The sequence below is a fragment of the Pelobates fuscus genome, chromosome 13, assembly GCF_036172605.1.
Source record: "Pelobates fuscus isolate aPelFus1 chromosome 13, aPelFus1.pri, whole genome shotgun sequence".
NCBI lineage: Eukaryota > Metazoa > Chordata > Amphibia > Anura > Pelobatidae > Pelobates > Pelobates fuscus.
This window is the reverse complement of record NC_086329.1, coordinates 82,882-103,106: the sequence shown is the minus strand read 5'-3', so window position 1 is coordinate 103,106 and position 20,225 is coordinate 82,882. Positions and strand designations below refer to the sequence as shown.

Below are 20,225 nucleotides of genomic sequence, written 5' to 3'. Positions count from 1 at the left end.
AGCTGATATGTTCCATTCCTTTTATTAATTTTGTAGCCCACCTCTGCACTTTTTCTGGTGCCATAATATCCTTCTTTAGAACAGGTGTCCAAAATTGGACAGCATATTCAAGGTGTGGACTTACCAGTGATTTATAAAGAGGCAAAATTATATTCTCATCCCGAGAATGAATGCCAACCTTACCAGCCTTAGCCACTGCTGATTGACATTGCACATTGTTGGCTAGTATGTTGTCTACAGCAATTCCCAAATCCTTCTCGAGTGTTGTTATCCTTAATTCACTACCATTTAGGGTATAAGTTGCTTGTGCATTTTTTACCCCGAAGTGCATAACTTTGTATTTTTCTAAATTAAATTTCATCTGCCATTTTAATGCCCTGTCCCCCAATCTATCTAAATCCCTCTGTAGCAAAGTAATATCTTGCTCACATTGTATTATTTTACAGAGTTTTGTGTCATCTGCAAACACTGAAACATGACTTTCAATGCTTTTTTCAAGAACCTTTATAAATATGCTAAATAGAAGGGGTCCCAGAACAGACCCCTGAGGGACACCAGTTACCACCTCTGTCCAGCTTGAAAATGTACCATTAATTACAACTCTTTTTCTCTATTTTAAGCCAATGTTCTACCCAAGAACACCTAGACTGATTTATTTGAGTTTGAACACTAACCTATTGTGTGGAATTGTATCAAACACCTTGGCAAAATCCAGGTAGATCACATCCACTGCAACACCCTGATCTATGCTGCTACTTAATTCTTCATAGAATGCAATTAAGTTAGTTTGATATGACCTATGTTTCATGAAATCATGCTGATTTTTGCCGATAACCACATTTTCTGATTTAATTCTTGAATATTATCCCTTAATAACCTTTCAAATATTTTCCCAGCCACAGACATTAAGCTCACAGGTCTATTATTTCCCAGCAAGGTTTTTGAATCCTTTTTCTAATATAAGAACCACATCTGCCTTCCTCCAATCCTCCGGTACACTTCCTGAAAGAAGAGAATCTTGAAAGATTAAAAACAGAGGTTTAATTATTACCACCCTTAAGTACTTGTGGATGAATACAGTCAAGCCCTGGAGCTGTGTTTATATTAACTTTCTTTAGTTGCTGAAGAACCTTATCTTGAGACATCCAATTACATTTTTTTCTGCAATTTTTTTGCAGCAATCATTTACATATCTCTAGCCATAGATGCCTCCTTAATATATACTGAGGAGAAATAGTTATTAAAAATTTCTGCCTTTTCCTGGTTTTCGTTAACTAACACCCATCCCAGTTTTTAGTGTACCTACACTTTTATTTTTTTGTTTTTGTAGAATTTATGTATTTAAATAATATTTTTGCTCTCATCTTGCTATTTAGCGAATCTAATTGCCTTTTTGCACGGTTTATTGGCTTCATTATATCTTTTATAGGATGCCTCTGATTTGTCCAATTTAAAGGCTTTAAATGAGTAGTGAGGTTGGCTAGCGGTGAAGGGGTTAACAGTGTGTGGTGAGGATGGCTGACAGAGAAGGGGTGAACACTGGGTAAGAAGGTTGGATGACAAGGGCTGGAGGAGAACCTATTACTTGTAATGCAGGGTGAGAAGGAGAGGAGCACATATGGGCTCTATCTGCAGTGCAGTCTATGCTGGGAGCATTCCTTACACTAGATAAGACATGCCTCTATTGTAATTGGCTGTAAAAGGTATGTTTCTTTCAGAGACTGAAAATCAGGAACATGTTGAAATGTGAGAGGGGGTGGCTAAGGAGGCTGGGTTACACTGCTGAATTCAGCAAAACATTTTACAGCACTCAGGAAAACTACAAGAATATTTTAAAAAATAGAAACTAACCACAGGTATTTTGGTCTATTCGCTTTAATTTAAGCTTAACTTGTTTAGCTGCTTGGAGTGTCCCTTTAAATATGATGTGATGGTAATTCAAGCTCTTCTTTTTTCAGATTTCTTATTTCATCATATAGGGATGACACAATCCAAATGAAAGTGTCTGGAGAATTTTTAAGTATAACCAGTTCTTTAGAGATTTAAAGAATCGGAATACAGGGTAAACATGTTTCTTTACAATAATTAGAGGTGAAAGTGAGAGAAAAAGGTGACCATTTAATCAGAGGATCATGTTCCCTTAACCATTTGATCCCCAGTATAATAGGATAAAGTGGAGATTTAATAACGTCAAAGGAAAGGAATTCAGTATGAGTATTGTTTATAGTCATCCTTAAAGGAATGGTCTCATCTTTTATGGGACTAGACGGTATTAAAGAACCATCAATAACCCTGACAGAAACAAAAGTGCTTTTTTGAACACAAGGAATTTTATTTTGATTAATGAAGGATGAATCAAGGAACACCCCAGAAGCACCAGAATCGACAATGGCATGGGTATTAATTCCTTCTTTGTCCCACGGAAATATGAGAGGAATGGAGAAGTGAGTGACCGGATTTAAGGGTAGTACATTCAAAACAGAAGTAAGAGAATTATGCTTACCCCCTTTTGGTCTTTTCAGTAGGGGGCACTCTTGTATAAGGTGTTCTTGTGAGGCACAATACATACAGAGATTTAAGTTCTTCCTTCGTGTTTTTTCTTCAAGAGTAAGGGGACTTCGTATAATACCTATTTCCATGGGTTCAATTTGAGGAGTAGATCATTCAGATAGTCTTGGGGTAGAAGGTTTTTTTTTCCAAGAAGCATGAGAGAGCACTTTTTCAGCCTTTCGTTCTTCGAGTCTTCTACGGATACTAATAGATAGTTGTATCAATATTTTGAGAGTAGGAGGGAGTTCAGTTCTGGAGTGTTCATGCTTTACTGCTTCAGGTAAACCCTAGACGGAATTGATTTCGTAAAGAGATGTCGTTCCACTGAGTTTCCGCTGCCCATCTTCTACAGGCCTATTTTTTTGTTGTAGTGTTGGTAAGATGGTAAGTGTGATGGTAAGATCAGCTGTAGCTTGTTTATTAGAATCTTCGTAGATGAGGGACATAGCCTCAAAGAAGTTGTCAAGAGAATCTAAAATGGGGTCATCATTTTCCAAGAAGGAGTGAGCCCACGCCATAGGTTCACCCTTTAGGAATGATATTACCGAACAGACTTTAGATCTTTCTGTAGGATAAGATCTGGGTTTTAAAGAAATGAGCAATTTGCAGGAGTTAAGGAATTCCCTATAGTTAGAGCGATCTCCAGAATTTTTTTTAGCGATGCAGACAGCAGGATCACTAATAGATTGCGGAACTGCTTGAGGGGCACGATTCTGTATGTCTCTAACATTATTTGTGATTATTTGTGATCTGCAAGTCTTGCATGCCTTGTGTGATTACATCCATTCTATGATTTAATGTAGACATTTGGGAATCAATTTCCACTGGTTCCATTTCAAAGGCTTGATTATTATGTTATGCTTCCTATGGATTTGGAGTGGAACTCAACTGCAGAATAGTGTTTGAGGAAGTGATGAGAGTATAGGTCGATGGAGAGGTTCCTGTAGACTTAAGGAACACAATATAGAGATAGTTTGATGAGAAAAGTTCATGTGGCTTTAAGGAACACGACATGCAGAATAAGGTGATGAGGAGAGTTCCCGTAGCTTTAAGGATTGCAATATGAAGATAGTTTGTTGAAATAAGTTCATGTAGCTTTAAGGAATACAATAAGAAGGTAGTTAGTTGAGACGAGTTCCTGTAGCTTTAAGGAATACAATAAGAAGGTAGTTGAGACGAGTTCCTGTAGCTTTAAGGAATGCAATAAGAAGGTAGTTCGTTGAGATGAGTTCCTGTATCATCAGGAATACAATAAGAAGGTAATTTGTTGAGACGAGTTCCTGTAGCTTTAAGGAATACAATAAAAAGGTAGTTTGTTGAGACGAGTTCCTGTAGCTTTAGGAAGACAATAAGAAGATAGTTCATAGAGACGAGATCCTGTAGCTTTAAGGAATGCAATAAGTAGGTAGTTTGTTGAGACTAGTTCCTGTAGCTTTAAGGAATACAATAAGAAGCTGGTTTGTTAAGACGTGTTCCTGTAGCTTTAGGAATAAAATAAGAAGATAGTTCGTTGCGACTAGTTCCTGTAGCTTTAAGGAATGCAATAAGAAGGTAGTTTGTTGAGACGAGTTCCTATAGCTTTAAGAAACCCGAGTGGAATTAGTGTCTTATATTATAATACAGTGAGGATGCAGAGGAGTAATCTGTGAGGATAAGTTCCTGTATGACTTACAGAGAAAGCTTTTCCATTAATAGTTCTCAGACGGCACGGAAAGACATTGAGGTGCCAGTAGAAAGGAATAGTCCAATATTCACTTGCCGTAAGTTGGCGGTTTAAACAAGAAGAGTATTCCAAAGGTAATCCGAGTCAAGGTAAAGAGAATGGATGTCAGCGGTTTAAACAGTCCAGGTTCGGTACACGTACTGAGTAGATTAGCGTGATAGTTTATAGCCGGTCAGAAGATAGGAAGCTTCAAAATAATCAAGCACTTTGAATCTGGCGCGGGTCCCCTAAGTAGTGTGAGGAAGCCGTGTCAGAGAAGGGGGTTGTGTCATTGGTCCGTGAACCCGGAAGTGTCAGATATCGGCAAGGCCGCTAGTTAAATTCTGACATTAATACTGTGTATTGCCCCATTTAGTATGCAGATTTTTGTAATAGTGTTCTATGAGGCCCATAATTTTTGCAGGAGGCGTAGCTTCCCATTCGTCTTGGCAAAATGCCACCAGATCATGCAAAGTCTTTGGTTGTCTTGCATGAACCGCACATTTGAGATCTCCCCAGAGTGGCTCGATGATATTAAGGTCAGGAAACTGTGATGGCCACTCGAGAACCTTCACCTTTTCTGCTGTAACCACTGGAGGGTCAACTTTGCCTTGTGCTTAGGGTCATTGTCATGCTGGAAAGTCCAAGAGCGTCCCATGCGTTGCCTTCGTACAGAAAAATGCAAATGGTCTGCCAGTATTTTCTGATAACATGCTGCATTCATCTTGCCATCAATTTTCGCAAGGTTCCCCCCTTGTCTTTAGAACTCACACTAGTGAAAAGGCAAAAACATATACACACACTAAAGATAAAAAATAGAATGATATACGTCAAACTTCAAGTGTTCCCAGGTGTTCCTCACAGACACCTAACTAATAAGTAAAAGCAAAGAAAAGTGGGAAAAATCACCCAGTACACGTATAAAAATTAGAATTAAAACATAACCTGGAGGAATAGACCAGGATAGTTGGATCAATGTAGATCTACAATAATAATAAACATAACATAGCGTAATATAATAAAAGTTAGGACAAAGTAAGTAGTGCTAGTGTTAAACTCACAAACATAAGATGAATCAGGCTTCTCACCCCACCAGGGGTTAAGAAAGGAACCAGGAAGCTGGTGAATCCCAGTTGATGGAAATCCTCATATATTCCTTATATAAGTAGAGGAAAAGAACCATACATAGTGAAGTATAATTAAAACCAGAAAGGAATTTATTAGATTGCACTTACAAACAGGTGGAGAATCTGGGCATATCTCCAGGCAACAGCGTGGTAGAACTTGAAATGCCAAATATCAGCAGCAGTGAAATAGTTAAAATCAAATATAAAACAAAAAAAGACTAAAATAAAAAGTCCATATAAAGTCCAAATTGATGTATTCAACGTGTTTCGTCCAATAGGGGACTTCCTCAGGGATCTATGGTCATTCCTCTTAGTGGGGACTTCTTATAACGCCAGTAATCCTCGTCCATCCGTTTCACCTGATGGGGTGGGTTTCAGCTATGGAACGCATGTGTTCTGTGCGACTCAGAAAAGGGTAGATGACGTAGTCGTGTGCATGTAGTAATCGGATGAATACAGACATAACTGATGGAGCGTGTGCGCATGTTGTCCAAGGGAAAAAAAACATGCGCACGTGCAGAGTGTATTATCTTACAAAATCTGAATAAAGGGATGAGAACAAATAGGCGAACAGTCGCCTTAAAGAAGAATGATATAATTAAACAATATAACAATGACACATCCAAAACAGTACACTGTGCTTGATATGGAGTCGGAAAAAAAGTTTATATGTTAGCACAGCTCCAAGTATATATGTGACCATAAAGCTCTTTTTTGGTCTCGTCACTCCAAATTACAGTGTGCCAGAAGCTGTGAGGCATGTCAAGGTGTTGTCGGGCATATTATAACCGGACTTTTTTGTGGCATTGGTAAAGTAAAGTCTTCTTCCTGGCAACTCGACCATGCAGCTGATTTTTTGTTCAAGTATCGTCGTATTGTGCTCCTTGAAACAACCACACTGCCTTTTTCCAGAGCAGCCTGTATTTCTCCTGAGGTTACATGTTTGTTTTTCTTTGTATCCTGAACAGTACTTCTGGCAATTGTGGCTGAAATCTTTCTTGGTCTACCTGTCCTGGTATCAATAGATTCCTGAATTTTCCACTTCTAAATAAGTGATTGAACAGTACTGAGTGGCATTTTCAAGGCTTTGGATATCTTTTTATATCCTTTTCCATATTTATAAAGTTCCTATACTTTGTTACACAGATCTTTTGACAGTCTTTTCTGCTCCCCATGGCTCAACATCTAGCCTGCTTAGTGCATTCAAGTGTGAGCTAACAAACTCATTGACTACTTATACACAGACACTAATTGCAATTTAAAAAGCCACAGGTGGGGCAAATTAACCTTTAATTGCCATATAACCTTGTGTATGTGTAACAAGGCCGAACATTCAAAGGTTCAAGGGGATGTAAACTTTTGATTAGGGCCATTTGGGTGATTTATGTTATCATTATGATTAAAAAGGTGTTAAACAACCATGTGATAAATGGCTTCATGAGATCACTACCCTTCAATAAAATGCATTTTTTTTTTCATGATTAGTCATATTTTCAAAATCAATAGCAAAATTTCACAATTTCTGACAGGGTATGCAAACTTTTTAGAAGAACTGTATGGGTGTAAAAATATATAAAAAAAATAAAACATTAAAACAAATGCAAAATAGGGTTTATACATTGGTAGGAAATATAAAAAAATATAAATAAGATATCATTTATGTTAAAAATAAGTAAACATAGGGTTTACATATGGTTGACGTTTTTTTATTTTTATTTTTTATTTCTGGGGGTTTTTTTTGTTCAAGATAAACATGAATAAATAGTGGGGACCACCACTCTCGTGGTTGTACAATGGTCTACAGTGAATGCAACATACATCTAAGTGTAACATCATTGATACATCCGACCATAAACCACATCGCTGAACAGTGTTATCATGTCCCCTTGGCTCCCAATTGTATCCTCTGTTGTGAATTTTGCCATTGAGATTTGTGGTACCCTATGGTTTTTCATGCTTAGCCTACAGGTGTTAGGGGGTGGGGGTGTGGTCTCCCTTGTGCTCTAATGTTTAGAGTATCTGATGATGAGCGGTGCTCAGGTTGGTAAGGCATGGGTTTGGTTTACCATGATGTCCACTCTGGGTAGTAGTATAAGGTGTGGGTCGTATTGTCTGTGTGGTTATCACTTTTTAAAAAGCACAAGAGTGAAAACAAATTTAAAAAATATTCTTTTTATTTTAAATAAAATAAAATATGGTTATAAACAAAGTGAATGTAATGAATGTAAAAAATAATATTTTTTTTTTTTTTTTAAATGTGGGGAAAAAAATAAAGTAGGGTTTATATTTGGGTATAAAAAATGCTAAAGACTAATAAAATTAATAAATAAATAATGGTTAACCCTAATCACAACTCTTAACCCTAAACCACTAACTCTAGCCTAACCCTAACATCATAACTCCCTAGCCCCTGATCCAAAATACTATCCCCCAAGCCTTTAACTCTAATTAGCAGAATAAACAGGAGATACATGTGTAGCCAAAACAGTGAGTAGAAGAGGACATGGGGGTATAACAATCCTGAATTTAGAAACATTCTCTAGCATAACTGAAGTCACAGCTAAGGGATTTTAGACTACATTTTTCAAATCACTCCAATTTGCTGTTTAGGGAATAAATGATAGAAGGCACACCTGCCATTATGTGATGCTGAATTAGGAGCATGGGCAATGACCTAATACTCACCTTGCCGCCATGTGTTTTGTCCTTTTTAGTCCCTGTGTGATGAACTCAAATGGTCTTTCAAAAACCATGAATAGATTAGTTTAATTTACCCAACAAAAGGAACATTTGAACACAGGATTTCTGAAACCATCAAACTTTCTTTGTGATCTGATTCCTGTGTATGTTTTTCATTCCATGAAGCAGGTTTCGAGGGTAAGTGCCAAAAAAAATTATATTTTATGTTCACCAAGATTCGCCAAGAATCCAAAAGTAGTTAAAGCTTTCTGCATATAACTAGACCTCTTTGTTTTCACACTTGTAAATAGACACAGAGCTATCCTGTTAAAGTGAACCCATCACTTCCCTGACTGTGACATTTCATCACTCCTATCAATAAACATTATTTTAAAAAAGCACAACACTGTTTCTAGTTCCATCACCATCTTGACTAGGCATGTTTTGCCCCACATAAAAAAATAAAGGGAGTGTAATTTGCACCATATGGCCATATCGTGCTTTATCCAGCCATATTATACTTTAACAAACCCAAAGACCAGGTCAGACTGTAACCAATAATGTTTTAACTGCCACTAGTCCACAGCATGCTTTACCAAAACAAATGTCTTTATTAATATTATTATTAAAGCACTAACATATTCTGCAAAACATTAGGCAGATTAGACGAGGACACACATTAAAAGGAATAGAAGGTACTGATGGCCCTGCTCAAAGAAGATTGCATTCTTTGGGGAGTGGAGTGTACTTACACAAAAAGTAAAAACATGTTTACAAAGAGATACAATAAAATGAGGTATTGACTGGTGACAGTTGGAGAAGAGAAAGTGAAATGGGCTAATGAGGTGTGGGGAAGTACAGAGAGGGAAGGATGATAGCAATCTAATAGATAGATAGACAGATAGATAGATAGATAGATAGACAGACAGACGGATAGAAAGATAGATAGATAGATAGATAAATAGAATTAGTCAGATTAGTCCTGTAGACAAAATACCAGAGTATTGAAGTATGCAGTGATACCTTTTTTATTGGACTAACATAATACTTAAGATAAGCGTTTGAGAGTATACCTCTCTTCCTCAGGTATGATTCAATATATATAGGGGGGGAAGGGGGGGAGGGTTATAAGTCCAGAATGCTGGCTCTCTAGCAAATGAATGAAAACAGGAAAGAGGACCTCTGTCTCTAAAGAATATCTGCACATGATTTCTTGCTGCCCAGCTAGGTCTCCGCGTTCCCCAGATACATTTTATCATATTACCTCTGGAGTGTGTGTTTTTTTACAGCATTATCTTGTTGCTGCTAAAACCACCATACTTCGTTGTTTACATCAAGGTTCTACTAACATGGCCAAAACAAGAAACATAATATAAACAAAATATAACCAAATCAGCTCACATAATTTGCCATAAGACAACCTTAGACAGTACTAGGAAAGGCTAGTAACCCAGTGGGAGATGAAGTTGCCATGGTTTAGCAGTGGCCACCTGCATCTCATACCCTCCATCCTATTGCTTATATCAAGCTTCTTTTTGGCATAACTCCCAGCTCCCCTATATCCCAGCTACAAACATTTTCATTTATTTCCCTCATCGTGTGGGGTTCAACCCCTGTAGTCTTATTGTAGAGGGACTCTGTAGTGATAGGCACTGCTTTTTAGTTAATCTGAGTGAAAGGTTATTACAATGTTTGAAGTATATTCCATAGCTATCAACCATCCCAGATCTGATTTGGTACCATTGTTCCACCATCCCATTGTATTTCTCTGGAATCCTGGGTCTGTAGGATACTGGATAAAAATAACGCACAATTGGTTAATGCATACAGAAGTGTTCTGCCCATGCTGGAGCACCTCATAGCTCTCTGCGGAGTTGATGGGATTGCTGTCAAAATGCTTGTTAGCCATAGAGAAAGCATTCCAGTCTAACAAGTCCCTTTTAAGCTACACCCCACGCTCCGTGCTGTCCTGGGCTATGTGCTGAGAAAGAGGCAGATGACCACTCCTCTTGAAATGAATTCTGTTGCATAGTCTGTGTATGTGGGTGTGAAATTTGGACGTTCTACAAATTATGAAGATCCAAGGGTCAACGATGGAATTCATGGACAAAAACCTCAGGACTATAAGGTCAGCATATTCATTTTTTTCATCTGTAAACGCTCCAATGTAAACTCTCACCTACAGGGAAATGATATAATAGAATTTAATTATGCAAATGAATTTCTTGTTTGAAATTTAGATTAATACATTTTATTCATTCATTTACATGGATTACAATATACAAGGATAGCTTGTAAATCTTGTTGAATGTAAAATCTATCAAATCAGTCTTTATGGACATTTTATAACTCTTGAAGTATTTTTTAACACATTTTAATAACAAATTATTTTTAAGAACTATTGGGAAGTTTACCGGAATCCTGTTTTCCTTCCTGGCTGGTATTTATTAGTTTCACACTGGCCTTTTTCAAAATTAAATTTTAAGAGTTCACTGTCAGAAACATAGAAACATAGAATGTGACGGCAGATAAGAACCATTTGGACCATCTAGTCTGCCCAATTTTCTAAATACTTTCATTAGTCCCTGGCCTTATCTTATAGTTAGGATAGCCTTATGCCTATCCCACGCATACTTAAACTCCATCACTGTGTTAACCTCTACCACTTCAGCTGGAAGGCTATTCCATGCATCCACTACCCTCTCAGTAAAGTAATACTTCCTGATATTATTTTTAAACCTTTGTCCCTCTAATTTAAGACTATGTCCTCTTGTTATGGTAGTTTTTCTTCTTTTAGAAATTCAGCTCACCTTAATTCAATACAAACAGAATAAGCCTCCTGACCAGGCCCGTCGCTAGCAGGCAAGCAAACCAAGCAATTGCTTGGGGCCCCGAGCTGGCCTGGGGCCCCAAGCAGGCCGGCGCTTCCTATAAGGCTGCAGCCGCCTGAGCGCCCTAAAGAGCCTCAGGCGGCTGCAGCACTGACTCTCTTGTCACCTCCCCTTCCCTGTAGCGTGGCCAAGCTCCTCTTCTTCCTGTCAGTCCGGCCAGGTACCGCGCGGTACAAGAGATTCAGTTTCCTGTTCCCGGCCGGACTGACAGGAAGTGCACACTGAGTGAGGGGGGAGGAGTAAGAAGAACACAGGGAGAGGGGGGGGTGAGGAGATGAGGAGAACACAGGGAGGGGGGAGGTGAGGAGAAGGGGAGATTAGGAGAACACAGGGAGGGGGTGAGGAGAAGGGGAGATTAGGAGAACACAGGGAGGGGTGAGGAGAAGGGGAGATTAGGAGAACACAGGGAGGGGGGGAGGAGAAGGGGAAATGAGGAGAACACAGGGAGGGGGGTGAGGAGAAGGGGAGATTAGGAGAACACAGGGAGGGGGAGGTGAGGAGAAGCGGAGATGAGGAGAACACAGGGAATATTCAATTGTTGAAAATGTTCAAATGTTAGGCACATTATATGCAACAGCAGTATTTGCACTGTAAACATTTTTTATTTTTATAAAGTGTGGGTGAACTTAAATTGTATGGCTATGCTGTGGTTCATGTAGGCTTTGCGTGCGTGTGGGGGTGGTTGGCGGGGCATCCATGTCCCTTTTGCTCGGGGCCCCCAAATTCCTTCAAACAGCCCTGATCTTAACATTTCTAAATTATTTTTGCTTTACCTATTAACCCCTTAACGCCGTTACGGCGTGCTATGCCGTCACGGGTTATGTAGGCTTTAAAGCCGTTATGACGGCATAGCACGCCGTAACGGCTTGCAGCCCCAGGAGGTAAGTTATACTTACCTCCGCCGCGATCCGCTTCGGGAGGACTGCCTCACAGCCCAGGCAGCCCTCCCACGGCAAATCAGGCCCCCGGGGGCCATGTGATCGCTCTCAAAGAGCGATCACATGGCCCCCTATAGCTGGCTGTGGATATGCCAGCAGGGGGACTGTTTGAAATATCAGACAGTCCCCCTGCTGGTGGGAAGTATAAAAAATAAATAAAAGACAGGTGTAAAAATAAATTAAATATATTTTTATATATATATAATATGTATATATATTATATATATAATATATATACATATTATATATATGTAACGTCATACAAAGTGTATTTTAATATTAATATAAGTATATATATTAATATTAAAATACACTTAGAATGACGTTACATATATATAATATGTATATATATTATATATATAATAGATGTACATATTCTATATATATCTATATATATATAAAATACAAATAACCGCAAATATATATATATAGATAAATACATATAATTACATAAAAGATTACATTAGTATACACGTAGAATTTAAATACCTATAAATGCATATATATTAAAATTCTACATGTATATTTAAATAATCTTTTAACGTAATTATGTGATTTGATTAATTAAAATTTGATTGACATGCCTGACAACACAGGGAGAAAGTGCAGAGAATTTAATTTGCAAGCACTATATTTGACCCTGTAACTCTCCAAGACACCATAAAACCTGTACATAGGGGGTACTGTTTTACTCGGGAGACTTCGCTGAACTCAAATATTCGTGTTTCAAACTGGTAAATTGTATTACAACGATGATATTTTAAGTAAAAGTGACGTTTTTTGCATTTTTTACAAGCGAACTGCACTTTTATGGTCTATATTATTGTTGTAATATGTTTTACTGTTTTAAAACACTAATATTTGTGTTTAGTGAAGTCTCCCGAGAATAACAGTACCCCCCATATACAGGTTTTATGGTGTTTTGGAAAGTTAGAGAGTCACATATAAGGCTTGCATTTCATTTTTTTCACATTGAAATTTGCCAGATTGGTTATGTTGCCTTTGAGAGCGTATGGTAACCAAGGAATGAGAATTACCCCCATGATGGCATACCATTTGCAAAGTAGACAACCCGAGGTATTGCAAGTGGGGTATGTCCAGTCTTTCTTAGTAGCCACTTAGTCACAAACACTGGCCAAATATTTGTTTTTTGCTTTTTTCACACAAAAACAAATATGAACGCTAACTTTGGCCAGTGTTTGTGACTAAGTGGCTACTAAAAAAGACTAAACATACCCCACTTTCAATACCCTGGCTTGTCTACTTTTTCAAATGGTATGCCATTATGGGGGTAATTCTCATTCCTGGGCTACCACACCGTCTCAAAGGTAACATTACCAATCTGGCAAATTTCAATTTGAAAATGTAATGTTCTATATTTGACCCTGTAACTTTCCAAAACAACATAAAACCTGTTAATGGGGGGTACTGTTGTACTCGTGAGACATCGCTGATTACAAATATGTGCATTTTTTTGCAGTAAAACCTAACAGTATTATGACATTCACAGTTAAAATGTCAGACGGAAATGCAAATTTAAAAAAAAATCTTATTTTCTCACATTTTTTTTACTTTTATTCATAATGAATTATGTTCCATATATGAATAGTTAATGATAGATTAAAGCCCTGTTTCTCCTGAACAGAATGATATATAATAAGTGTGGGTGCATATAATATGAAAGAGGGGAACTATGGGTGAACAGACATGTAGCGCAAATTCCAGTTTTTGTTTACGTTTTGATCAGAACGTGCACTATTGACTCCGTCCTGAAGGGGTTAATTGCTCATTTATTTCATTTTCTATCTCTGTTATTATTTTAGAGAAAATACAGTGTTTACATTGATTGATAGGAATACCTCCAGTGGCCGTCACTCAGATGGCCACCAGAGGGACTTCCTATCATGTATAGCCCGAAAAAGGCCATGTACACGTCAGACATATTAAAATACGTCTGACGTGTGCAGGAGAGAGAAGGCACTGTGTGTGCGCCTTCTCTCTCCTGCCTGTCAGCAGAGGAGAGGGGGCAAGCAAAGACCGCAAGCTGAGCTGTCAGTCAGCTCAGTTTGCGACCGGCATGCGCGGTAGTGCGCACAGGACTTCATAGGGCGGCAAGAATGCCACCCTATGAAGTATGTGCGCATGTGTGGCGAAGCCACGCATGCGCACAAGGGAGCAATGACTTTTCCAAATGGAAGCATCTGATTGCTCCCTGCTCGCGCCCGAATATTTTGACGAAACAGGGGGCGTGGCTTCATGAGGCTCTAGGCACTGGAACCAGGTGAGTAAAATTGTCTGCCTGGAGAGTCCCTTTAAGGTAATGGTTGTATATATAAAGATCAGAGTAAGGTACTGTATGAGACACGCAGGTCTCTATCTGGTTAGAGCCAGGGCTCGAGTCCTGCAGGAACGCGTGGGAACGTTTAGAGCAGGAACGCCGTTCCTGTTTGTGGTCCTGCAGGCACTCAGGGGGCGGCAAAAAATGCGGCCCCCAAATGCCCCCGTGTTCCCCCTGTCATGGGGGGCCCAAGAGGTGGCCTACTGGCCACCTGATGGACCCCCCCGGCCGGCTCTTGTCTCTCTGTCAGACGCGGCGAGGGAGCTGTGTTCTCTCTGCTCCCTCTCGACGCACGCCGTTTGCTGATGCCGGGAGCCGGAATATGACGTCATTTCCAGCTCCCGGCATCAGCAGACAGCCCGCGCGGCGAGAGGGAGCAGAGAGAACACAGCTCCCTCGCCGCATCTGACAGAGAGACAAGAGCCGGCCGCACTGAAGCCCCACTGGACCTCAGGGACAGGTCCACGCCAGCTCTCCAGGTAGGGAGGCTGGGTGGACATTTTTAATTTAAAAAAATATATACAAATAAATTTTGTGTATATGTGTGTGTGTTGTGTGTCTGTGAGTGAGTGTGTCTGGGAGTGTATGTGTGTGTTGGTGTGTGTATGTGTATGTGTCTGGGAGTGTGTGTCTGGGAGTGTGTGTGTGTCTGTGAGTGTATGTATGTATGTGTGTGTGTGTGTATGTGTCTGGGAGTGAGTGTGTGTGTGTCTGGGAGTGTGTGTGTCTGTGTATGTGTCTGGGAGTGTGTGTATGTGTGTGTGTGTGTGTGTATGTCTGTGAGTGTGTGTCTGGGAGTGAGTGTGTGTGTCTGTGAGTGTATCTATGTGTATTTGTGTGTGTTGGTGTCTGTGTGTGTGTCTGTGTGTGTGTGTGTGTGTGTGTGTCTGTGAGTGTATGTATGTGTGTGTGTGTATGTGTCTGGGAGTGTGTGTGTATGTGTGTCTGTGAGAGTATGTGTGTCTATCTGTGAATTTGTGTGTGTGTGTGTGTGTCTGTGTTTGTGTGTGTCTGTAAGTGTACGTGTGTGTCTGTAAGTGTATGTGTGCACCTGAGTGTGTGTGTACGCGTTTATATATGCATACAAGTTTTTGGTGGTGGGGTGGGGGTGGAACTCGAGTGAGTTCCCACACTTTATTCCCTAGGACTTGACCCCTGGTTAGAGCGTATGGACATATTGTGTATTAACATCGGTTATGAAGGCAATAAACAAGTTAGACATTGGAGTAGCCATTCAATACCTAATAAGGCATATACGTTTGTGGTGGCTTTCTGTCTGCTTATCCATGGGAATCTGTTTGTATCGGGATCTACTCATTCTCATAGGTAATTGTGTGGCATATTGTTGTGTTGGGTCTCTCAATGTCCTAATTTCATGTGAACAGTAAGTGAGTGTTCGGAGATGTAGTGAACTCATTTGCATGACCATATGGTAAACATGGTTAGTTGTTACATAACCTCGCTATGTGAGGTGTGTGGTACCCTGTCTAACTTGTGTAGGCTCGGAGGGACCGGGGATGTGGGGATATTTAGATAGTTTTCCCCTTTCTGTTTCTGCCTACCATTAGTCCGCCACTTGCCAGGAGTTGGGCTAGCTCGTAGTGAGCCCATCTCTGTCAATAGGTCTGTTGGTCCCGTATAGAGCATGTCTAAAGGAATGTTTGAAACATTAATACCTTTTGGTTTTAACTTCTTGTAATATTTTGTCTTTTATTGTAACATTGTTTCCAATTATGAGCTGATACAAGATGAATTAACTCAATGCGAGCAATGAGCCGCAAGAACTGTATAAGTCCCCATACAGATGGAACGCACTGTGGAACGCACACGCATACGTCCATCCGTATGAACGTATGACGTCATCTAATTTTGGAGCGATAAGACACAGCCGCGACTTACAACACCGGATTGGTCCACGGGCAGAAAGAGGAGGGGCCAGCGGACTTAACCCCTTAAGGACACATGACATGTGTGACATGTCATGATTCCCTTTTATTCCAGAAGTTTGGTCCTTAAGGGGTTAAAAAAGAAGCGGACAGTGAAGAACCATCAGATTGCCTTTACACGGAGGACTTAACAGACATTACCCCTGAGGAAGTCCGGATTACCGGACGAAACGCGTAGGGTTGGGCCCCTGTGGGATTTACATTTGATTTTATTTTATTCTTCAATTATATTGATTTTGTTATATTTAATAAATTTTTGATACCATCATCAAGCAGTAAATTTCCATCATTGGAATAACAGCATCTTGAGACCATTATATGCCTGAACATCACTTCAAGCTTGTAAGTGTTATTTAATCTAAGCGCAGTGGATGGTCTTTAAAATCTGCACTTATTGCTATTTATATGTTTTGTTTCCCACATGCCCTCTTTTGGAGTTTGAAACATCTACATCAGCTCTACATTATCCTTATAAATTTTGACATGCCTACAATCAACCTACTAGTGTGAGTGTAACCTTGAATTAGAAATATTTACTGGTTTTGACATACTATTCTATGAGTTGTCCCATTTTTCCCTCTGTAGATATATTTTTTCTGTTTGTATACCCAGTGTAACAACCAGAAATACCATAATATGCACAGATCCCAACCGTAACTTAGGAAAAACGGACATAAGAACAAGTGACAGGTAGCAGAGACAACAAGCAGAGTTGCATACCTACCTGATGAACCCAAACTATTAAAGTTAAACAAGGGAGGGATAAGAATGGGAGGGAAATATTCGCCTCCTGTCATTAATAAAATTAAGATTATAAGTACACTAAAGCTAGCATAATCTACAATTTTATAACATGACAGGAGGCTTCATATAACGCTCAGTCAACAAATCCAACGATGTTTGTTTCGCTGGTACCTATTCCGGGAAAGAAAACAGAGCTAAACCCAAATGGGCCTTCCAATTGCGAGAAGTGACACGGATCGGTTGATGAAGATGTCAGCTGACGCTGTACCACTAATTACGGAAAACACTCAATCCGCTGGTAGACTGTACGTGGGGATGTGACCCGCTTCCCGGAAGACGATCCATGACCTGCAAAGTTGATCTATTAACCATATTCCTGCGGATGCAAATTCCGAAGAGCATTTGTGGACTTGGAACCTCGAGAAAAAACTGCCACCAGGTCTCAACCCTTGATGTGTAAGGTGGCTTCTCCAATCGTGCCAGGGTCACCTGGAAATGTGGTCTTGTCGGCAAACTCCAACCTCCAGTAGGGCGCCTGAGACCATCACCAATTCAATCACAGAACCGAATAGGGTCTTTTTGTTCCCTCATGATCTACCAGTCGAGTGGTCTCATCCGGGGATGAAACCACTATGCTGGTAAGAGTGCAGGCCAAACCAGTCATCTACTAAGTGTTTCCAGTACTCCAATTGGACTGCGGAACCTGCGACTGTGGTAGGCCAAGTACTCCCAAGGGACGTCCTATCAGGGTTCCAAACTGAATTTGTGTAGCGAAACGGTGTTCGACCCCAGAAATATCAAAATGAGGGGAACGTAACCAGTAGTTGAGAATTCCATCCAAATGTATCCACGTCGAGAAGTGAAAAGGTGATCCAGATCCAAGGGGTAATTAGGACCTGCATAGACGAAGAAGAGTCAACACGTGCTGTAGTCGTGTGGACCGCAAACGAGTCGAAAGTGGTTCGAAGAGTAGGCGGGTTGGATAAAAAACTAATCGGTCCTGGTGAGCGGGTCTGGATCAGTATCTCCATACTTGAGACTGTTGACTGATTAGGGAGAGAGTGGAATAATCTGAATAACTGCCGTTCCAGTTCAGTCCTGCCAAAAGCCCGTGGAGAGATTTATGGCATGCACTTCACACCCAAGATAGGGTCTGATAGAGTGAGGCATCTAAGACTCTGTATCCTTAACTGTCACGACATGCTATCTCCAAGAATGGATCGTAGGTCGAGGGACCCAGGTTTTTGCATTCAAGGCTTAAAGTCTAGACATCCCTATAAAGGAATATCTCCCATCTTCGCCTAGCGACCCGTGATCTCATAGCGTTCTCAAATATGTAGATAAAATGAAAAAATCCCCTCGCTAGTGACAGCTGACTCCTGAGAATAGATATAGCGAGACAAGGGGCATAGCTTCCACCGTCCGAAGCAGGGGCTGTACAGGTTGAGAACATCAAGTAGTCAGATTCGAACCAACACCGTTTGTGGGCAGTACTCCAGTGGGAGGGTGCATCCTGACTTCATGACGTCCGTGTGTGAGTCGACGTCAAACAGGGTTCCCCCATAGCATCCGAACAGTCTTCCTTGACAGTACCTGAATAGGCGGATGAGCGAAAATCAAAACCAAGAACGGCTCCTTGAGGGAACTGGTGTATAGGAGGAGGGTCCTCTATATCCGAATCGTGTTCTCCGGATACATTCTCAGAGGAGTAGGGGCAGTCCTGTCACCTATCCCAGGATCACAAACAGCCAGGGAACCCAAAATCGACCAGGGACTCCAGTCTTTTGACCAATGCGTACGTAGTATCTGCAGACCGGGGTGTGGGACTTCCCCATTCCCGCCGTCCGAGTAAAGGCTGTGCATGTATGCTCTATGAAGGCCTCAAAATCACATGCTACCCTTCATAGGGGGAAAACTGTCTGGTCAGTGTGTCCAAAACGGTGTGTGAAAACCTAACCAGGGTGCGCTTGCTTGTTTGGTACAACGCCAGTTATACCAAAACCCACACACCTGTAATAGCTGGGGCTCACCCATCAGTCGTACAACCTCCAGGAGTAACTCCAACAGGGAGGTATAGGGTACCAACAAGGTGTGCCAATCCTAGGAGCTGTACCGAGACAGCCAGTTTCAAACAGCCCTTACCCTGTCCAACAAGGCATCTGGGGAACGTGTAAATGAGGTGTGGAATCTCCCCCAGTAATACCTCAGTGACTATATCCCGAGTGGGGATATAGTGGCATGGGTCCAGCAGACCAATCATAGGGAATGTAACAGTGAAAGCTAGTTTAAACATGCAATACCATGCCCGATCAGGTAGCACCGTTATAATGAAAATAGTAGCACAGTCGTGAGACCTAATGGAGGGGTTCTCTCCTCTTACCCAGTCGCTATTAAGCAGCGTCTCCTCGCTATTCCTATGAGGTAGCCATAGTCCTTATTGCAAGAGCTGTGGCATCAGCGGTAAACCACGTTATGTAGCACAGACCTCCGAATTGAGTTGACTGTAGGCGGGACGTCCGTCTACGAAGACACCGGTGTCCTGTACTGGCATAAGTCCGTAGGATGAACAAGGGTCGACAGTAGGATAAATAACCTTGTTGGGTAGTGTCAATTGATGGGTTCGTTCACAAAGAGGGGGAGCAGAATCCAGGACTGTAAGAAACTATCATGCCAGCAGTAAACTGAGGAAACAGTATAAGTGGTTATCTTGGTCTGAGCACATTAGGGGAGCTCAGTAGCGGGATGAGTGTGTGAGAGAGCCGCACTCTCAAATAACGTAAACTGTATCCCTGCCATTGTGAGAGGATCGTATCCTCTAATAATACACTCAGTGTCTATGTCTGTGTCTGGCACCGAATATGAGAATGGGACACACTTCAAACCTGCAATATGCATCAAAAATTACGGAGCCTACAAACAGCCGCCTGGATCCCGCGCAGGATCCAGAATGGCGCCGGTAGCCTGAGGAAACGCTGGAGACGTTCTCCGCGATCCATGAGAGCCCGGGAAGTCGGAGGTGGCCAAGTCAGGCCTCTCGACGACCCGAGCGATAGGAAAAAATTGGAAGACACGAAACAAAGAAACAACAAACAAAAGATTCAGATAAAGGAAAGTATGTACCTCGGAGGGAAGGTAAAATAACGGAAAGGAAAAGCAAAGAAACAGGTAGAAATAACTACCTAGACCTAAAAATGGATACCGGATATGCAGCTAAAAGAATAAGTTGATAAGAGTGAAGGAATTACCGTGCTCCCCTGTTGGCTTGCGACCCCTAGTCACCTTGATTAGGGGGGGGGATTTTCATTTAGGG

General features: G+C 40.9%; 1 protein-coding gene across 1 annotated transcript in view; it reads right to left on the bottom strand.

Annotated features, from left to right (window-relative positions):
- Nucleotides 1-10,003: 10,003 nt before the first annotated feature.
- The window catches only part of LOC134583159 (prostaglandin D2 receptor-like), a 34,385-nt gene continuing 24,163 nt past the window's right edge, over nt 10,004-20,225 (bottom strand). The window contains exon 2 of the mRNA XM_063439983.1: nt 10,004-10,237. Coding sequence (XP_063296053.1) covers nt 10,004-10,237 — 234 coding nt within the window. The remainder of the gene's footprint in view (nt 10,238-20,225) is intronic.